General features: G+C 49.0%; 1 protein-coding gene across 2 annotated transcripts in view; it reads right to left on the bottom strand.

The window, feature by feature from the left end:
• Positions 1 to 15,282, bottom strand: part of smc1b (structural maintenance of chromosomes 1B) — a 39,943-nt gene extending 24,661 nt beyond the window's left edge. The window contains exons 1-8 of one of the 2 annotated variants that reach the window (XM_069192015.1): positions 15,005 to 15,282; positions 10,336 to 10,542; positions 9,092 to 9,204; positions 7,908 to 8,111; positions 6,755 to 6,993; positions 4,982 to 5,240; positions 3,066 to 3,206; positions 2,202 to 2,284 (exon numbers count right to left, since the gene is read on the bottom strand). In XM_069192015.1, the coding sequence (XP_069048116.1) occupies positions 2,202 to 2,284; positions 3,066 to 3,206; positions 4,982 to 5,240; positions 6,755 to 6,993; positions 7,908 to 8,111; positions 9,092 to 9,204; positions 10,336 to 10,542; positions 15,005 to 15,113 (1,355 nt within the window). In that variant the 5' untranslated portion in view covers positions 15,114 to 15,282. The remainder of the gene's footprint in view (positions 1 to 2,201; positions 2,285 to 3,065; positions 3,207 to 4,981; positions 5,241 to 6,754; positions 6,994 to 7,907; positions 8,112 to 9,091; positions 9,205 to 10,335; positions 10,543 to 15,004) is intronic. The other variant, XM_069192016.1, reaches the window with a different exon arrangement.
• Positions 15,283 to 20,840: the final 5,558 nt, after the last annotated feature.

Here is a 20,840-nt window from a genome sequence, read left to right on the forward strand (position 1 = left end):
AGCGCTATTTTTATACTTCAGGGTCGGAAAGAATCGGCGTTGACGAGCGCATTTCAAATCGCAATGAAAGTAAAATGCACCACAGTCACTAGTAAAACCTAAGAGAGGTCACTTCCAGGTCTGTGCAGCGCCAGGCTCTGTGATTCAGAACGAGGCCACGAGACCTCCGGTGAGGTGAAGCGGCCCTGTGACGCTGTAGACAAGCAGGCTTGTGAATCCAGCTCTTCTAATCCAGCATAAAATATCGCTCTTGACTTCCAGACGGTTTTACTGACACAAACGACTTCCTTGATGACTCCGAATGCAGATCACGTTAGAACGTTTCTGCGGCGACACGTCAGCTGCACAGCCTGTACTTATCCACTCGTCCGTCACAGTCCCTCAGTCAGTACAGGGACTAGTGAGCAGGAAGGGCCGCCGCACGTCACAATCCGCGGAAACTCGAACGTGAGTTTGGAACAACATGGCGACTTACAGGACACTTGCACGAAGTTCCTGATTTCTATACCGTGGGTTAACTTATTTCGTTACTGAGATTTAACAGCCGGTCTGAGAAAGCAGGACTGCAGCTCCCCTTTCAGTGAGCTCTCTGTGGCTGGGGAGCCCCTTAAAGGTTCTCTACTTTGCCCAAACCCCACCGCTGTGACGGCACGCGCGTGCCGATTTCAGAGGACAAGAAGATGAGCCGCGGACGACACTTCACCATGTGAGCTTGCATTCCAGCTCAGCACCAGTTTGGACTTGATCCTTCTAAATGTATCAGCAGGGAAGAAAGCCGTAATGAGAAAGTGGCTTCTCCCAGATTTACCAACAATGAATGATTGGGTTGAATTAATAAACGAAATATATATAATGGAAAAAATAACATTTTCACTAAAATTACAAATGAATATTGGTCTAGATGGGTTCAGTACATTAAACCTTTCAGGTCAGATTTTATTGAGACACAAAATAACTGAAATTTAATCAAGTACATTTATATAGTCTCCTCCCTTTTCATATTCATCAATGTATACATCTTCCTCATTTTGAATGTATATAGTTTTGTTTAAAAGTTATACAATTGTAAAATACTAGGGGAACAAACAGGAATAGACCATTTTTGCTTGTGACGTTTAGTCGAAAGTGTAATGTGAAAGCAAGGCTGAATAACGGTGGTTTATATGTAAAATGGTTTTGTTTTGCTCTCTATAAATAAATTTACACACCCGTACTTTTTAAATTTACTCAAATGTACTTTTAAAATTGACCCCGGGGTCAGCCGTGATCGGACAAAACACAATAAGCCCATAAGCACTCAACCTACCAGTTTCAGTATGGTGAACTGAGGACTGCCCTTACAGAATCAAAGCCCGTCTGTTTGCTGCCTTAAAGATCAAGCCTGGGCTATAGCTGAAACTGGGGCCAAAACGCACACCCAGCCTTTACCTCAGAAGTCACCTGACACGAGGACAAGTGGAAACTACGTTTAAAAGCTGAGACCAGGGGGTACTTCTCTCCCCCCAAAACGTGCTGGGGGTGGGGAACAAGCTGTCCAGCACTGTTGATGAAGCCGATACCCTGACTTCTCTCCTGACACAGCTGGGTGAGCTCCTCCAGTCAGGACAGGGGGCTCTTCTGTACACAGAGGGGGGTGGGGGTGGGGAACAAGCTGTCCAGCCACGTAGTTGAAGCCGATACCCTGGCTTCCCTCCAGACACAGCTGGGTGAGCTCCTCCAGTCAGGACAGGAGGCTCTTCTGTACACAGAGGGGGGTGGGGGTGGGGAACAAGCTGTCCAGCCATGTTGATGAAGCCGATACCCTGGCCTCTCTCCAGACACAGCTGGAAGAGATCCTCCAGTCAGGACAGGAGGCTCTTCTTTACACAGAAGGTGGTGGGGGTGGGGAACAAGCTGCCCAGCCATGATGTGTAAGCAGACACTCTGGATTCTATCCAGACACAGCTGGAAGAGAGCCTCTGTTCAACTGGTTACCGGTTAGCTAACGGGCTCGAGGGGCTGAATGAGGGGCTGAATGGCCTCCTCTCCTTTGGTCACTGTTCTGCTTCCGAGAGACTCAGATATCAGCAAAGGGACTCGTGCAGAGGCTGGGTTAATTAAGTACCGGCAGCGCGGGCCCACTGCTTGCCGGGACAGGCTCTGGTTCCCAGGCAAACCTGAACTGGATAAAGCAGTTAGAGAAAGGACAGATAAATACATACTTGGAGGTGTTAATGTAATCTTCCAACTTTTCTGCTCTTCTCAGATAGTCTTCCATCTGTGTCTGGATGTGTTTTATGTTCTCCTAGATAAACAAAAATGACAATGTTAGACTTGAAGCATGATCAAGGCACCACAGAAGCCAATACTAATCATTATTGTCGCATTTGGGTGAAACTGAAGAATCAATGAAAGCTCATGGATCAGAAGAGGCTACTCAGCAGTTTGCAAATCCATGAACACTGAAGCTCTTTTATGTAGAATATGTAAATGGCAAAATAGCTGTTGAAGATTCGCTGGATTTAACAGGCTTGCCTGAATTTTAAGTAGGGGTAATGTAAAGCAAATAATGAATAAATATCTCCTCCATCTAGCACCTTTTAAAAATACTGAAGTCATAACATTTGCATTCCAATCTTGGGAGTCTTGAAGAAAGCTCATGTCTACTTTAAGCTCGGCTGGCTAGAGTGCAGCCGTTCGCACGAAGCACGAACGTCCCGTTTCTCAACGCTTTTATACAACATACCTTGATTTAACTAAAGAAATAATAAACAAGCAGCAACACAAAACCAGGGACGCATTACGAGTTCGCCTGCAGCACACATGCATCGGTGAAAACCTGTGAGTAGCTAAAATGCTCACGATGTGGTTGCAGACGTTAAGCAATACTGCAATGCTGTAGGTGAATAATCCTGCTCGCTAGAACATAGTTTGTTAAAGTATATGCTTCCTCTTCCTAATTCACTGCATACTCAACGAGTGGTTTTAGTTAACTCCTCTAGAGTGCCCACGCTCAGATCTCTGCCTGCATACAGTACAGCTCTTAAATGGGGGCAGGGACGCGGCTGTGCGCCGATCTGCTACACCTGCGCTTCTCTCTTCCTCCTCTGACTGAACTCGATCTTCTCCTGCTCGGCCTTCAGCTCCCAGCGCAGCTTCTCCGCCTGCTGCCTCAGCCCGGCCCCCTGCCTCCTGACCTGCTCCTTCAGTTCGCCGTAGCGCCGGACCTGCCAAGCGGAGACAAAGCGCGGGGGGGGGGGGCTCGTCTCGGCCTCCCAAACCGCGCCGCGGTGCCTGAACCGCGCAGAGACGCGGAGACCCGCCGGCGGCCATAGCCCCCTTGTTGTCCTGCTGCCCTTTCCCTTAACAACCGGGCATCCAAAAATATTGCCCAATGAAGTTATCTGCCAGTTTTCGCTACTTACGTGCTCCTTGAGTTTAAGTGCGCATGGATGAACCTGATCTAAACTTACTCAGGCTGCTGCTCTCTGTCACCTGACCCACTGCAGGAAGCCCATTGGTCGGGGGGCTCTTTAAAAAACGCAAAACGCAGGACAAGGAAGTTTCCGGGGTCGGTCAGTTTAGGGGAGTGGATGTCTGTTGTCTAAGGGGCTGGGGGGGGGGGCACTGGGCATTACCCGCTAGCCAGTGGCAGAAGGACCAACCTAGGACCGAAGAAAATCTGTGAATTGTGGGGAAAGGAACTGTGAGCGCTGAACAAACGAATGTTTTGAGAAGAGCCTGAGGGGAGACACTAGTATTGTATGCTGAGGCCAGGAAGCAGTGAGGCTGCTTGGCCGTGGCAGTAGGGAACTTTAGTGTAGTGTAGTGTAGTCAGGAGCTCAGAAGAGCTCAGTCTTTCGGGTTCTGGTTCATTTGGATGTGGCGTTTTTCCATTTCCTGTGAATAAATGGCAAGAGTGTGGTTTTTGAACAACCACCACTGTGAGCTTGTGTGTTGGTTGGACTGGACCCGCCTCCTTTCAACAGATCCTGTCAGGGCGCGCCCACGGGTCTGTCATGATAGTTCTGACTATTGTTATAACTACTGTATAACTATTGCTATAGTTCTAACCATTGTTATAACTACTGTATAACTATTGCTATAGTTCTAACCATTGTTATAACTACTGTATAACTATTGCTATAGCTCTAACCATTGTTATAACTACTGTATAACTATTGCTATAGTTCTAACCACTGTTCTATGTTATAGCGATTCACTGGCTTTCCTGCAGTCGAATGCCGAGAGAGGTCACCTCTAGTTCGTGGCTACAGATCACAACGCAGCAGTTCGAGAAGACTGGCGAGACGACAGGCATCTCTTAAAGGGGGAACTGCAACACTATTTTGATATTCCGGGGCTGGAAAGAGTCAGCACCGATGAGCGCATTTGTCTTGCGGACCAATACTACTTACTTGCTAGCTCTGCCTGCAGGTCCCGTGCGAACATTTCTGAGGCGAAATGTCTACCGCGCGGGCCCTGTACGGCACGTGACATTAGCCATTACGGTGACGAGTGAGCGGGAGAGGGCTGCATCATGTCGCAATTCGACGGGACTCGAGCGCGAGTCGCGTCAACTTGGCGACTTATAGTACTTTCACGAAGCTCACTCATTCAAAATTCATCGTTCCTTTTTCTATGCTGTCGACAACCTTATTTTGTTACCAAGATTTAATAACTGGGACTGCAGTTTCCCTTCAACTGCTGGATCTCTGAGCCTTAGACCAATTCAATTCAATTCAATTCAATGGATCTCTGAGCCTTAGACCAATTCAATTCAAGCTCTGTTGTCCCGCTGGGGAAATCCGTTTGACAGCTCACTCCCAACATGACAATATAAACACACACAAGGTTTTACCAACCGTGCAACAGCGCTACTGCAAGACAGGGGGGAGAAAATACGCTGTTTCAAAGAGATGCATCGAAAGGTATCGGTCCCGCCGCCCGTGTGGCATTACGATACATCGAAACGCCACCTAACCCCCCCTCCGGTACGGACCTGCGCCTCCTCCAGGTGCACGTCCCTGCCCCGCGTGGCGGCCTCCTCCTCCACCCGCCTCTCGAAGTCCGCCCGCGCCGCCTCCAGCTCCCGCGCCTCCCGCCGCAGCCCCGCCACCTCCTGCTCCTTCCGCGCGCGCCGCTCCCCGGCGGCCCGCAGGGCGCCCCGGGCCGCCTCCGCCTTCTGCGCCCGGTGGGCCGTGTTCACCCTGGCCTTGATGTACTGGGGCCGCCGCTGCCCGACGGCCTGCTCCTGCGCCCTGGGGGAGGAGGAGACTTCGGGGTCACGGCTGAGAAAGGCTCCCCCAAACCCCACCCTACCCACCCCACACCCTGGCCTCCCGCGGCTTCCTCACTTCCGAAGAGGTTTCCCCGAAATCCATCCCGTTACACAGCCTGGGTCACGTCTCCCAAAGCTGAGCCCAGAGCCAGCTCAGCGCTCCGGTCAGCAGATGCCGAATTACAGCTGAGCGTCAAGAGACTGAAGGAGAGTTTCACCTGGTCTTTATTAGGTCCTGACTCACTAGGGGGCACTCGGATGTCTACAGTAGGTGCATAAGCAAGACGCCGGGCTTAAGTAGGGAAAAGGGGAAAGGACACAGGGCAAGGGGCAAGGCAGGATTCCGACTACTGTGAACGCCGCGCCACTGTAAAGGAGCGTTAAGGGCCTGTTCGGGTTCGAACGCGATCGGACCCTTTAGCTTTATCGCGTTTTGTCATCACTAACTTCTGATATCGCAGATTTGCTTTTAATTTTTTGTCTGAGGAGCTCTGGGGAGCTGGGGACCCATGAGGACAGACACTTCAGAAAAACAAGATGGCGCCCCCCCCGTCATGATCGTCAGCCCTCCTACCCTTTTTTTCCCCCGCGTTGTGTTCCCAGCTTCATTTGTCCCCGGCTGTGTCCTTTCCCCTTTTCCCTATTTAAGCCCGGCGTCTTGCTTTTGCATCTACTGTAGACATCCGAGTGCCCCCTAGTGAGTCAGGACCTAATAAAGACCAGGTGAAACTCTCCTTCAGTCTCTTGACGCTCAGCTGTAATTCGGCATCTGCTGACCGGAGCGCTGAGCTGGCTCTGGGCTCAGCTTTGGGCGCCCGCCCACAGGCTTCGCCACGGCACCCTGACCTCCTGAGTCCGGGGCTCGCGGCGCCTCGTCCCGTCAAGCTTTTAACTATCCGTGTTCCTAGTTCCCTGTTCCCGAGTTCGTCTCGGATGGATCTTCCGGCACCCGGACCTTGGACGGCGCCCTGGTTTTCCCCGACTGGACTTCTTTTTGGACTCGTTCGCCCGCCATGGCACCCGTTCGCCGCAGTCGCCCACCCCCCAGCGTTTATAACCCACCCGATCTGTCACGCCCTCTGCAGCCAGAGGGCGCTCCTTCTCTGTCCTGTCCCTAGTTTCCGGTCTGCTGTCTCCTGGTCCCTCTCTTTCCCTTGGGCTATATATTTCCGGGTCTTGCACTCTGTCCTCGCTCAGCGTTGACGTTCGGATGTCCTGAGACCCGCCTAGCACCAGGGCGCCCCACGTCCGCTCCCTGAGAGCATAGGTTTCCATACGGCATTCCTGAACTCTTTGCACTAATGAGCCCGGGCCTTTTTCCCGTCTCGCCGCTACGCATATGGGTCTTTTTCCGCTCTCCTGCTCCCCACGGTGAGTCCCTTTGGACGTCCGTGACACGATCCTGCTGCGTCTCCCCCGATGTCCTCCTCCAGTCACTTCCGGGTCTTTATCCACACACTCCACCCCCCACCCCCCGAACCCGCGGCCGCTCACTTGAGCTCCTTCTCGATCAGCTGCAGCTCGCGGCCCAGCTGGCCGTGCCTCCTCTTCTGGGCCCCCGCCGCCCGCTCGCTGTCTTCCAGGACGGCCCTCCGCGCCCCCGCCGCCGCGCGCCGGTCCCGCAGGGCGGCTGAGAGCCCGTCCGCGCTCCTCCCGTTGTAGTAGAGGCGGCACAGGTGCAGCTGCAGCGTGTCGCGCTCGTGGGCATCCGCCAGCGCCTGGTATTTCTGCGCCTGGGAACGACGGCGGGCCTCAGATCAGTCGGCACACCGGGGCCGAGGCTCTGCGCCGACGGCCTCTTGCCCCAGAAGCCGGGGGCTTTTTAACATGAGATTTCAAAAGCCAAAGCAGTAAAACTTAAACAATTAAAACCCAAAAAATATAACCATCTTATTTAGAAACATTGTATATACAGAAATGTTTTGCCACACGACGGAAATTTTGTCTTTCACTGGAAAAAAAGGTAAGTTTCAATATTACCTAACTGATCAAAATACAAATATCGTAAATGGTATTGCTTCCCTGTGTTTTAGATACTGTCGATCTTCAGAGTCCGACAGCAATCCGAGGCAGAAAAAAAAAGGCAGCCGGTCTTGTTCTGACGCTGCTTAAACGCCACCGCGTTTCAAAGCCGAAACAGCTCTCACACTGGGAAGCTAATCACCTAAAAGACTGGTGTGATTTTATTCATCTCCCCCGTCCCAAATCCTGAAGACTTTTCTGCTCCAAGCACTCCTTAGCGATTCACAAGGTCTTTTTATCCGACGTCGTGCAGAAATGCAGAAAGCACGCTGTTTTTGCTTTGGTACTTGCCGCCACACACATGTGCAATAATATCAGAATACTGCCTGCTTCGTGAGGCCATGACGCACCTCGCAGGAGACTGTACAGACCCCCCCCGACATTCTTCAGACTGAGGCGCTGGTGTGAAATATCAGGAGTGTGCATCTCTCCCACCTTCCTGAGTCTGGACCTCACTCAACACCCAGAGGATGTGAAGGCTGAACACGCAGCCTCTTACAAAAAAAAATAATAATCCAGTCGGGTGTTTATCTGAAAATACTGGCTCAGGTTTGGCTTTAAATTCGGGTGCAATACGACCAGAACGGTGTTACGAAACCGTAAAAAGGGAATGCGGCCCCAGTACCTCCACCTGCTCCAGCTTGGCCTCCTTCTGCTCGACGCTCACCACCTTCTTCCTGTTGTAGAGGAACTGAGCGTTCTCCTCGGCTTTCTGCGTCGCCCTCTTCTTGGCCTCGTACTCCTCCGCCAGGTCCGCGGAGGAGCTGATCCTCTCGAAGAGCTGCGTCCGCTCCCTGGGTTTCATCATGGCTATGGACTCCACAGCCCCCTGCGGCCCGGACCAATAACACAAACCCCTGAAGCGCTCGCCCGGACGAAGGAGGGTTCAGAAACGCCCGCCGCGATCGTAAACCCCTCCTCTTAAGGGCGCCCCGGCCCTTCCTCGGTCACCTGATCTCCTGCACCTGCCTCCTGTCCCGGTCTCCCCATTAAAAAGCCAGATGCTCCCACCATTCCAGGCTCCGCTCTGGAACATGGACGCCCGGAAGTCCGCCTACCAGCGGGCCCAGGAGGGGCTCGATGGCATCGGCTTCGCAGCGGCGTCCTGACCATCTGGGCCCGGGGATGGGAGCGCCCGGCCCCGTTTCCCCTTTCTATTTCCCTGTCCCTTCGCTGGAGCCCGCTCCGGCTTTTAACCCTGTCTTGTCTCCGTCACGGATGGACCACTCGGTTCTGGACATTGGCCTCCACATGAATTCCATGATGATCACCCTTCGGACTCGTTTGCCTCGGACCTCGGACCCCCCTCCCCCCCCGAGCACCGGTGCACCTTGGACACGCCCCCCTGTTCCTCCAGCCCCGATCCTAAAACAAAAACAAATCTTGTGTGTGGAGTGGTGGCTCTGTGGCTCAGGATCTGCGCCTCTGGCCGGGAGGTTGCTGGTTCAAATCCAGCAGCCGGCAGAGGAATCCTACTCCGTTGGGCCCCCGGGCAAGGCCCTTCACCCCAGCTGCTCCAGGGGTGCCGCATAAATGGCCGACCCTGAACTCTGACCCCCAGCTTCTCTCTCCCTGTCTGTGTGTCTCATGGAGAGTAAGTTGGGGTCTGCGAAATGACAAACTCCTAATGCAAGAAATTGTATATGGCCAATAAAGTGATCTTATCTAATCTAAATCTGTTTAGACTTGAGGCCTTACTGTGTTTTACCAGTCCGAATTTTACAAGAAAAGCATCCAAGCCTTGGAAACACGGAGAACTGCTCCCGTGGAAGAAAGTTTAGATCACGCACTGCCCAGAGGCCAACCTACCTGAAACACAAAGCAGTTCCTTGCTTTGACTATAATCCCCAGGCGCTGCAGCTCGGAGGTGTACCGCGAGAGGGCGACGAGCGTGCCGTTGATGCGATATTCCGACGTGTCTCCTGAAACACCAATTAAAACTACTACACGCCAACATCCCTTACACTAACCAAGCAGCAGCAGCGCCTGGAACAAATCTCTAGCTGGATTTCAAATGTATTCGTTCGGAAACTGCCCCCTGTGTTAGGAGAGGCGGATTTCAAAGCCGCATACAAAGCTACAGCAGAGGCTTTCGAGTTACTAGCAGGATCGGGGGTGCTCGGGTTTCCCTTAAACCAAAGGAATGAAATGAAGAGCACGCACATTAAAAAAAGAAAAAGACAGTAGGAAGGGCAAAGACCAAGGGAGATGGTAAATGTTGATAAACAACTGAGGCAAAAATGAATAACCTGACAACAGCAAAAGATGAAGAACAGGTGGCCCCCTCTTTAAGATCCTTAAAGGAGACTGTGGAAAGATGGCATTAAGTGGAGACTTAGTTCCCATAAGATATGTGGAAAACAGGGGTTAATGGGGACCGTGGAGAAGCGAAATATTCAACTTTTGTGTACAGTACAATACCTAAGTTACTTTAAGTACTGTACGTATGATAAATAAGGACATCTGATATTACGCAGAGTAAATTTACTTATAATTTAACGAATCTAGCAACGCAGTCTGCTTGAGCTTCTCACCCTTTCGCTGAACTTGTCAGGGAGCTCCGAGCCCAGGGGACGTAGATTTTGGGGGTACGGAAAACTTAAAAAAAATTACATAAACGTCTCAAATGATAAATCATTTACGTACAATTATAACTGCAGTAATACTACATCTATGACGTTTATGTGATCCCAAGCAATTTTGCACTCAACTTACTCTAAATTTGCTGTATTGTTAGGCCCTAGACTCTGTTTTTAGGGTGCAGGTTACGTCTTTTGGGCTTAAATCTGGGTTATTCATACGCCCACGGTCATCCATTGTCAAAGGCGTAACAGGAGGGGACAGACGCTAAGCAGGGACCCCCCCGTGACATGAAAAAAACTGTGAACTCCTCAGCAGTGAACCAGAAAGGGCCGACGGACGAGACGGGTCCGTTCGTGAACACCGGCAGGACGTCCACAGCGGTTCGGCGGGAAATCGGTTATCGGGGAGCGTTAATCCGAACCGCGGCGCCGTCCCCCCGGGGTCCTGGAAGCGCCTCGGGCGGTCCCTACCGGCGATGGTGCGCGAGAACGTTTTCTCCTCCTCCTCCTCCTCCTCCTCGCCCGGCACCTCGCAGAAGGTCACGGCCACGCCGGCGGCGCCGGGGACGGGGACGCCGATGTGGGCGCCGTGCACGAGATCCCGGGCGTGCTTCACGCGCAGGCAGCCGGCCCTCTCCCCCAGCGCGAAGCACAGCGCGTCCATCACGTTGGACTTGCCTGCGGGCGGGGGGGGACAAACAGAGTGAGAGACCCGCATCGGGGAGCCCTGCCCGCTGCACCCCCTCTTGTCCCCCCCCAGCCAGAGAACTACGCCCCGCGGGGAGAGGGGTCCCCCCCTGCTCGATTCCCCAATCCTTTAAAGGGGACCTGCGGCTCCACTTTCCCATTCCAGGGTGAGAAAGAATCAGTATTGACGAGTGCATGTCCAACCCCAGACCTCCAATGTACATCAGCTCGATTCCTTTTTTATTTTTTTATATAGCGCCTTCCGCAACAAGGTTGCCCCAAGGCGCTGAACAAAGCAAGGGTCCCTACGCGTTGTGAATACAGAACAGAAAAGACCAGAAGACAACGGAGGGGAGGAGCCAAAAACTCCTCAGTAAGGAGAAGAAAAACCTCTGGGGGGTCCAAGGTCAACTGGCTGCCCAACCCCTTTGGGCATGCTAAGATTATACAATTAAAAAAAAGAAATGAATGAGGGTATTAATCCATCCATCATGTCTTCTGTATGTCAGGACTCCACGCAGATCTCTACAGACCAGCAGAATCCTCCCGAACGACAGCTATATCCAGGATGCCCCTGGCAGTGATGCAGCATCCAACTCAGATGGTGCCCAGCCAGGGTGCCATCCAGACATGTGGGGAGGAGACAAGGATAGTTTGGTCTGAACAGATGTATCTACCTGGTGGGCCAACATAGAGACACACAATGGCACGGACATCCCAAAATAGATCAAATTTCCAGGTCTGCGCAGCGCCGTGTTCTGCGATTCAGGACGAGGCCACAAGTCTTTCGGTGAGGCGAAGTGGCCCCTGTGACACTGCAAACAAGCAGGCTTGTGAATCCAGCTCTTTGAATCCAATAGAAATACAGTATTACTCTCCACTTCAAGAGGGTTTTACTGACAAATGTAACTTGTTAACTCTGCCTGCAGATCATGTGGGAACATTTCTGTGGTGAAACATCTGCTGCACAACCTGCACTTAGTCATTCGTCCATCACAGCCCCTCAGTCAGTACAGGGACTAGTGAGCAGGAAGGGCCAACTTCAAGAGCAACTTCAATCACCAGCCTGCGTGCTCACAGCGGGAAAATGTCCTCTATTCTGTGATGGAAACTGGAGGTTTTACACGTTGCTATGTAACATTTTACGTTCACTGCTATTTGAAATGCGCTCGTCCCCAATGCCGGTTCTTCCGAACCCCGAAATATAAAAAAGAGCGCTGCAGCTCTCCTTCAGGGACGCCTCTGAGTGTCCTTAGGCTCATAATGGTGGAGGGGAGACCCCATTACCTGTAAAGCGCTTTGAGTGGAGTGTCCAGAAAAGCGCTATATAAGTGTAAGCAATTATTATTATTATTATTATTATAATGATTCAGCCACATTGCATTGTGGTTAAACCCCCAAATACATCTGCTGCAGCGCTGGGCACCCTCACCAACACAAAGAGTAAGAGGCGCATGTGCGCTATGACAATACGCGATTATATTCTCAATCTCATTTTGTCCATCTGTACCTCTCTGCCAGATCTGCCTGAGCTCCTGCGCCCCCTGAGCTCAATAAGCGTGTCCAAAACGCCTCCGACACTCGTGGTCACAGAGGTGTAAAAGAGCATCAGTGGTTCAGTGGTAGAATTCTCGCCTGCCATGCGGGAGACTCGGGTTCGATTCCTGGCCAATGCAGTGGCTTTTTATTTTACGGGGCGGAGCGGTGGCTCTGTGGCTCAGGATCTGCGCCTGTGACTGGAAGGTTGCCGGTTCAAATCCCGCGGCTGGCAGAGGAATCCTACTCTGTTGGGCCCCTGAGCGAGGCCCTTAACCCTAACTGCTCCAGGGGTGCTGTACAATGGCCAACCCTGCGCTCTGACCCTAAGCTTCTCTCTGTGTCTCCATGGAGAAAAGCTGGGGTATGTGAAAAGACAAATCCCTAATGCACGAAATTGTATAGGGCTAATAAAGAAATATTATTATTATTAAGATATGATGCTTGTAAAACAAGGACCTGAGCAGATACGTGCCTATCTATAACTTCGGGACTTCGCTGTTTGCTCGCTTGGGATCTACTGGTTCTCTCACAGTTTGGGGGGGGTTATTGGCGTGATCGCACAACCACGGCTTTTCGATTTCCAAAAACGACAGAAAAACACGCCTATCTTCATTTACCCCCCCCCCGGCGCTCCAGATACGACACCGTTGCAACGACCCACGTGTTTCCAGAAACGTTTATATTTTTTCTTCAACCCCGCCGCCCCGCCCCGCCCCATCCCAAGCTTTGCCACCCCGCTTGGAAGTTTTTGGGGTTCGAGTAAAAAAGTCACTACTTTCCCCGTTTCCCAAAGCCGTCGTGCGAAAGAGAAAAAAAAAAACACGCAAAACACGTCGATCGCGACCTTCATCTCGACAAAACGGATCCGACCCACTGATGGTGGATCTGCAAAGCTGTATATACACAGCAGAAAGATACAGCTCCTATTAGACTACAAGGAAAGGATATTGTGAGTTGTGAGTTGTGGATGTAATAATGTAATGTCATGTGGATGTAATAACCAATTTTTGAGATCCCTGTTAAAAAAATGATAATTTACTTGCGACTACAATATATTGGAATATATTGATTGGAGAAAAATTCGGATGATGCCCAATAAATATTGTATAACCAATAAAACTAAGGAGGGTTCATACAAAATCATTCATCGAATTTACCCAGTCAAAACTCCTGTTACCCGACGATTTAAAATTAATATAGATGACAAATGTGTTTTTTTTTTGTGACAATAGCCCTGAAACTATTCAGCATTTGTTTTGGTTCTGTCCCAGGGTAAAAATATTCTGGAGTTAAGTTGCAGAATTATATTAAAAAAGAGACCGATTTTGATATTTGTTTTGCTGAAAAAGATGTTATGTTAAGTTTCAGGCCCAGTGAAAACAATATAAAAATTTCGTTTGTAATAAATTTAATTATTATACTGGCACGTTAGCACATACATAAAATGAAGTGGTCTGGGAGGTACCCTGTGTTTGAGCATTTTAAAAAGGAAGTTAAGGGGTATTTAAATTCCCAGCCTCTCTCACTCTCACTCTCACCTCACCTGTCACCTATGATCTGAACCTCACAGTGCCTTCTTCCTTTCTTTCCAAAAACCCAAACACACATTGAAAATCTACCTCTACCACACATGTCAAAGGCTCACTCCCCATCATTTCTATCCCTTTATTTCATTCTTTTGATGCATATTTTCTGCACATAACCTGTTACCTTTTTGTTGTTTTTTTGCACATCGTCTGTTGTTGTTTTTTGCACACTGCCTGTTGTCTCTGTCTTTCTTTTGCTACACAATTGTATTGTTGTTGTTGTTGTTTTTTCTCTTTGTACTACTTATGTCCGAGAGCTAGCTAAATAGCATTTCGTTAAACCATATACCACGTATATGAGTGTAATGACAATAAACTTGAACTTGAACTTGATTTGCAGACTATTTCGAAATGCAAAAATATGAAAGCGGTGCGGACATTATTTTTATTTAATTTGCTTAATCTTTTTTCATAACTTGAATTGATGTCGTAGTATGTACCCCCGACGATATTTTTGTTTTGAATTGTTATATGCACTCTTGTTTGCATTGTAATGTTCGTTCTTTTGTTAAGCATAAATAAAAAAAAATAATAATACAGAGCAGAAATATTCAAATATCGACCTTACTTGTAAAGAAAACGGGCGTTCATCTTTAATCCCACTGAAAATGGCACGAAAGTACCCTTCGTCACTGACCCAAGTCACTGTTACCTGCACGTTATGCACGTAAAGAGTGAAATGCTCGTTTTTGAACATTTTAAAATCGACATAACGGAGCTGCGTGTTGAATGATCTCTCTCGATTCAAGTTGCTCTAGTAGTGGCAGGACCGCTGGCTACAATCGGTGTTGCCGAAGCAATTAAAAATAATGAAATCCACACGAAACAAAGCAAAAAATAAAGGTAAAATAAAATATACAGACATATTACAGACATCTACCACAAAGACATATCATACAAATATGTATATATACTGTAGACGGAGCATTATTGGGAGATTATCTCTATTATCTCCCTCTCTCTCTCTGTATATATCTGTATTTCTCTCTCTCTATCTGGGAAATGGCCAAACGTCACAGGCCCGAACCGGCTTCTCATTTTCCGCACACGGGCAGAGAAATATCGTCAAACTCGGGAGACCTCCCGTGAATTTTGAAAAACTATTTCTAGTTTTCACGTCATACGGCCGCCGAGCGCCACATTCCCGCGCCTCCTCGACGGCGTCGTGCGAGTCCTGCGCCATCATTCAACACGCAGCTTATTTTTTTTTACCTCAAAATACCGATCGTTTTCACCCCTTTTAAAACCCCTTTTATAACCCGAACGAACTGGCTCGTTAAAACATGAGGAAAAACGAAGTTTAAAGGAAAAAAAAAACAAGACGTTACCTGAGCCGTTGGTCCCTACGATACAGTTAAACCGTTTAAACGGACCTATGACCTGTCGCCCCCTCCACGACTTGAAATTTTCCACTTCCAGCTGCTTCAGATACACCATCTTCGGCTTTTAGCGATTTTAACTCGCGTGTAGCTTGTGTGTCACTTAGCCGGTACTAAAAAAAAGACGTATTTGTCTCGGGTTTTTTTTTTCGCGCCCTCTCAAGACCGCCGCCCCGCCCCGCCCCGACAGGCGCTGCCCGGGAAACGGCCGCCATCTTGGATCGAGAGCGAGGCTCGCCGGCTGCACGCGCCAGCCTGACGTCAGTTCCTCCTGCAAGCCGGCGCGAAATTCTCATGCCGTGTTGGTATTATTATACAAGTGAGACAATTACGACATGAGAATGACAAATTATTAACACTTTTTTGTTTGGTTCAATGTCAGTGAACGGTGCCTGTGATTTTGTTAATGGTTATAAGTATAGCGTGAAAAAAAAGAGGTTCCATGTATAATTTTTCCAAACTTTTTCACCGAACATCAAGAAAAACAGCGACGGGAGAAAAGATATTTAAAAAAACAAGATAATCGAACAAAAGAAAGCACGATAAATTAAACTTTTGCATACTTTTTTATTTGTGAAAACATCTACCCACAATTACTGACAGATGACTATATTTTAACTAAGCTTTCTCCATATTACCGGTCACAAAGTGTAACTCCTTGAATCTAACATTCGTATTTTAAATGTTTAATGATCAAGTTTGCCAAGTCTATCCAGAATAACAGGTAACAAATAAATGTGAGAGTTTCTTTTCCAGCCTCACAAACCACACATAAATCTTTTGTTCATCTCTGAATCAAAAAAGTGCTCGTTTAACACGATAAGGATTGTAAATGTTGTTCTGCAAGGCCGTATCAGTTCAGACCCATTTTCCAGTTAGTATTTTCAAACATTGCGTCCCAGAAGGATATACAGGCAGGAATGAAGCACGGTGTACACAGATTCTTTCTGTGGTGCAAAAAAATATTGCATTCCAAAGACAACTGTGAATTTCGAGTGTCCTGGTGTGTAATTCCCTGAAGCAGTGGAGTGTTTCGTGATTTTATTGTTCACTTATCTTTCCTGCATACGCTTTCTTCTTGTTTTGTTTTTTTTTAATTTTATGTTCAATAAAAGTTTGGGGAAAAAAAATAGTTTCCTGGAAAAGAAATTCTGCACATACTGATGTGCTGCCTGTATACTGTATACACAAAGTGTCCTCGGACAGACTTTGCTGACTGACTTGAAGCATTTCCATGTTAGATTTGAGGAGTTTGACATTATGTTGGACTGCGCTAAGCGGAATATGAAAAAAAGAACATTTATCTGCAGTTAATCTGTTAGCAATAGTGGGTAGATATCACATCACCAGACAAAGAGGTCCAATCCTCTCACCCTGCGGCTCATGTGGGTCCTAATGCCTCAGTATAGTGACGGGGACACTAGACTGTAAACAGGCGCCGTCCTTCGGATGAGACGTAAAACCGAGTTCCTGACTCTCTGTGGTCATTAAAAATCCCAGGGTGTTTCTCGAAAAGAGTAGGGGTGTAACCCTGGCATCCTGGCCAAATTTCCCATTGGCCCTCACCAATCATGGCCTCCTAATAATCCCCCTCTATAAATTGGCTTCATTACTCTGCTCTCCTCCCCACTGATAGCTGGTGTGTGGGGAGCGTTCTGGCGCACTATGGCTGCCGTCGCATCATCCAGGTGGGGCTGCACACTGGTGGTGGTGGAGGGGATCCCCATTACCTGTAAAGCGCTTTGAGTGGAGTGTCCAGAAAAAGCGCTATATAAGTGTAAGCAATTATTATTATTATTATTATTATTAATCCTTCTCCCTCCTTTAATGCTGATAAGAAGGCGTAACAACGCAATACTATTTAAACTCCATACAAAATATATAAAAACAACAAGGCAAAAACCACAACTGATAGAACTCTCGATCTGTTCAATTAAGTGTCTTAATGATCTCTAGTAACATATTGTTCTGAAGTTTTTTTGTTCACTTTTCTGTTTTGGATATTGTTTCTACTTGACGTATATTAACTGACCTTCCCGAAAAACCCGAGAAATAAGACGATATTTCGTCCCTCCCCCCCAGTTTAAACTTCAGCGTCCGTGCATACGTAGGGGCTGCCCTCCCGAGAGCGCGATTCAGCCTGCAGCCCGGACAGGCCAGGTGGCAGCTAGTTCTGGCTCCGACACCGCGCCTGGGGCAGCCTGTTCCACACTCCCACCTACCTTAGCGTAAAGTGTCCGCTCGCCTCAGACTTTAAATGCAGGTCGATTACGCGTGAGATCTCTGATTTGTGTTTCGTCAGGGGAGGGCTGCTGAGGTGGGTTTGCGTGGGTTTGCTCCCACAGTCCAAAGACATGCTGGCTCTGGTGTGTTATAAAATGGATTGACTTAATTAATTGCACACCGATCACTACAGATAGACACCGCTGGCTTCGGAACAGCAGCTCACTGTGTTTGGCGCTTCAAGGCGTGATTGATAATGCAGGACCATGTGTGTTCAGCAATTATTTGGTTTTTGCAATCGCTGGTTAGCGAGGCAGCCAATGTCCCCTCCCGCACTTCCCGACGTGGCCACTAGGGGGAGCGCATCGCCCTTCTGCTGTGGGATAAAAGGTCAATGAGGGCGACAACACCGCAAACATCTGACCACGGAGACGCATAACCTCGGCATGAGTCGCTCTCATTGCCTCATGCCTCTGGGATCTTGCAGAGGTGTGAGAGACTAGAGTGGGCTTCACGCTGGGAACTCGGTTTTTAACACATGTCTCTCAGGGGAGAAGAGTTGGAACTGTTTTGCAAATACCGGAGAAAATGCCTTCAGGTTGAAGTACATCCATCCATTTTCTAACCAATTCAGGGTCGTGGGGGAAACAGGGCCTATCCCAGCAAACAACAGGCTCAAGACAGGAAACACCCTGGACAGTCCATCACAGGACACACACACACACACCAGGGCCAGTCCATCACAGACACAGACACACCAGGGCCAGTCCGTCACAGGACACACACACACACTCACACCAGGGCCAGTCCAACACAGGACACACACACACACTCACACCAGGGCCAGTCCATCACAGGACACACACACACACCAGGGCCAGTCCGTCACAGGACACACACAGACACACACACACTCACACCAGGGCCAGTCCATCACAGGACACACACAGACACACACCAGGGCCAGTCCATCACAGGACACACACAGACACACACACACTCACACCAGGGCCAGTCCATCACAGGACACACACACACACTCACACCAGGGCCAGTCCATCACAGGACACACACAGACACACACACACTCACACCAGGGCCAGTCCATCACAGGACACACACAGACACACACCAGGGTCAGTCCATCACAGGATACACACAGACACACACACACTCACACCAGGGCCAGTCCATCACAGGACACACACACACCAGGGCCAATTTTTCCCAGAACCCAGTTAACCCACCAGCATGTTTTAAGATGGTGGAAGGAAACCAGAGCACCCAGATGAAAACCCACACAAACCCGGGGAGAACATGCGAACTCCACACAGACGGCACCCCGGGTCCGGAATTGAACCCGGGGCCTGTAGGGCACCGATTGCTGCAATGCATTGTGGGTTCTTTGCCAACGTGTGACTGCAAAACTTTCTCATCAGTTCAAGGGAATGTCACGTCATCCCAGAGTCTGGTCCCAGATCCAGCCTCATATCGCCTTTAACCTACAGCTCGTCTCTTATGCTGGTAGAAATGGCCTTTTTCTCTGCCTCAGGCCCCATTTCACTGGGTTATGGGCCAGCGTGGCTGCCGGTGTGCTCTGTGCCCTGCATCATAACAAACCGGTGGCAGACACGAGGCTGTCTGGCCTGTCAGTGGTTAATTGATCCGAGCGTCTCACCCAGATGTTTTTTGGGAGGAATCCAGGGTTGCCAGCAATCTGATGGCGGTGCAAATCAATTTGGCGCTGGATCCCTGACCCGCAGAGACGGTCCTGCTGTCTCCTGTGTGTCTTATCCCCCCACCCCCCTGCGCTGAACAGAGGACAGCATCACTGCTATCGGTGTCTGCACTGCGGGGGTGACCCAGGTGACCTCATCAGGAGCGCTTTCTCCTGCTGTTCAAATTATTAATGCTACCACAGAAAAATGACCAATTATTACACTGCTACTGCCACCACTACTACTGCCATCTCTGCTGCTACTACTGCTACTAACTCTGCTACTGAGACTACTACTGTTGTTACTGCTACTACTGCTATTGCTGCTGCTACTGCTGTTACTGCTAATACAGCTTCTACTACTATTACTGCTGCTACTACTACTCTTACTACTGATTCTACTACAGCTTCTACTACTGCTACTACTACTCTTACTACTGATTCTACTACAGCTTCTACTACTGCTACTACTACTCTTACTACTGATTCTACTACAGCTTCTACTACTGCAACTACTACTGTTGTTACTGCTACTACTGCTATTGCTGCTGCTACTGTTGTTACTACGGCTATTACTGCTACTACTGCTACTACTACTCTTACTACTGATGCTACTACTCTTACTAGTGATGCTACTACAGCTTCTACTACTGCAACTACTACTACTGCAACTCCTGTTACTACTGCTACTACTGCTACTACTACTCTTACTACTGATGCTACTACAGCTTCTACTACTGCAACTACTACTATTGTTACTGCTACTACTGCTATTGCTGCTGCTACTATTGTTACTACTGCTATTACTGCGACTACTGCTACTACTACTCTTACTAGTGATGCTACTACAGCTTCTACTACGGCAACTACTACTACTGCAACTGCTGTTACTACTGCTATTACTGCTACTACTACTCTTACTACTGATGCTACTACTCTCACTAGTGATGCTACTACAGCTTCTACTACGGCAACTACTACTACTGCAACTGCTGTTACTACTGCTATTACTGCTGCTACTACTCTTACTACTGATGCTACTACTCTTACTAGTGATGCTACCACAGCTTCTACTACTGCAACTACTACTACTGCAACTCCTGTTACTACTGCTACTACTGCTACTACTACTCTTACTACTGATGCTACTACAGCTTCTACTACTGCAACTACTACTGTTGTTACTGCTACTACTGCTACTGCTGCTGCTACTGTTGTTACTACTGCTATTACTGCTACTACTACTACTACTACTCTTACTACTGATGCTACTACAGCTTCTACTACTGCAACTACTACTACTGCTACTGCTATTACTACTGCTACTACTACTGCTATTACTACTCTTACTAGTGATGCTACTGCAGCTTCTGCTACTGCTGCTAATGTCACTCCTACTGCTAACTCTGCTACAGCTTCTACTCCAGTTACTGCTGCAACTACAGCTAGTACAGCTACTAGTACTGATGCTCATACAACTGCGAGTGGGGCTGCTATGTCTACAGCTATTGTTACTACTAAAACAATACTTCTGCTACTACTACTACAAGTCCTCACTGGCCCCTACTGTTATTGAGGCTTTGTGTGTTTCAGAAGACTCCCGCAGGCTCAACAACACGTCTTCCCTGCTTCCATGTGCAGATGAGGCCCAGCGTGTGTAACCCAGGCAGAAAGATGAAGAGGTCATCAGGAGGTACCCAGGTGAAGGTGCTCCTGTCCATCCCAGTACAGGATTCAGGCAGATGGCTCAGCTCAGGGAGTCCAGACCTGGCTGAAGTACACCGTCGGACAGTTTTAGAGGAGCCAGGGTGTACTGGTTTATTACAGTAAGGCCCGGTTTACTGG

This window comes from Lepisosteus oculatus, chromosome 7 (genome assembly GCF_040954835.1).
Source record: "Lepisosteus oculatus isolate fLepOcu1 chromosome 7, fLepOcu1.hap2, whole genome shotgun sequence".
NCBI lineage: Eukaryota > Metazoa > Chordata > Actinopteri > Semionotiformes > Lepisosteidae > Lepisosteus > Lepisosteus oculatus.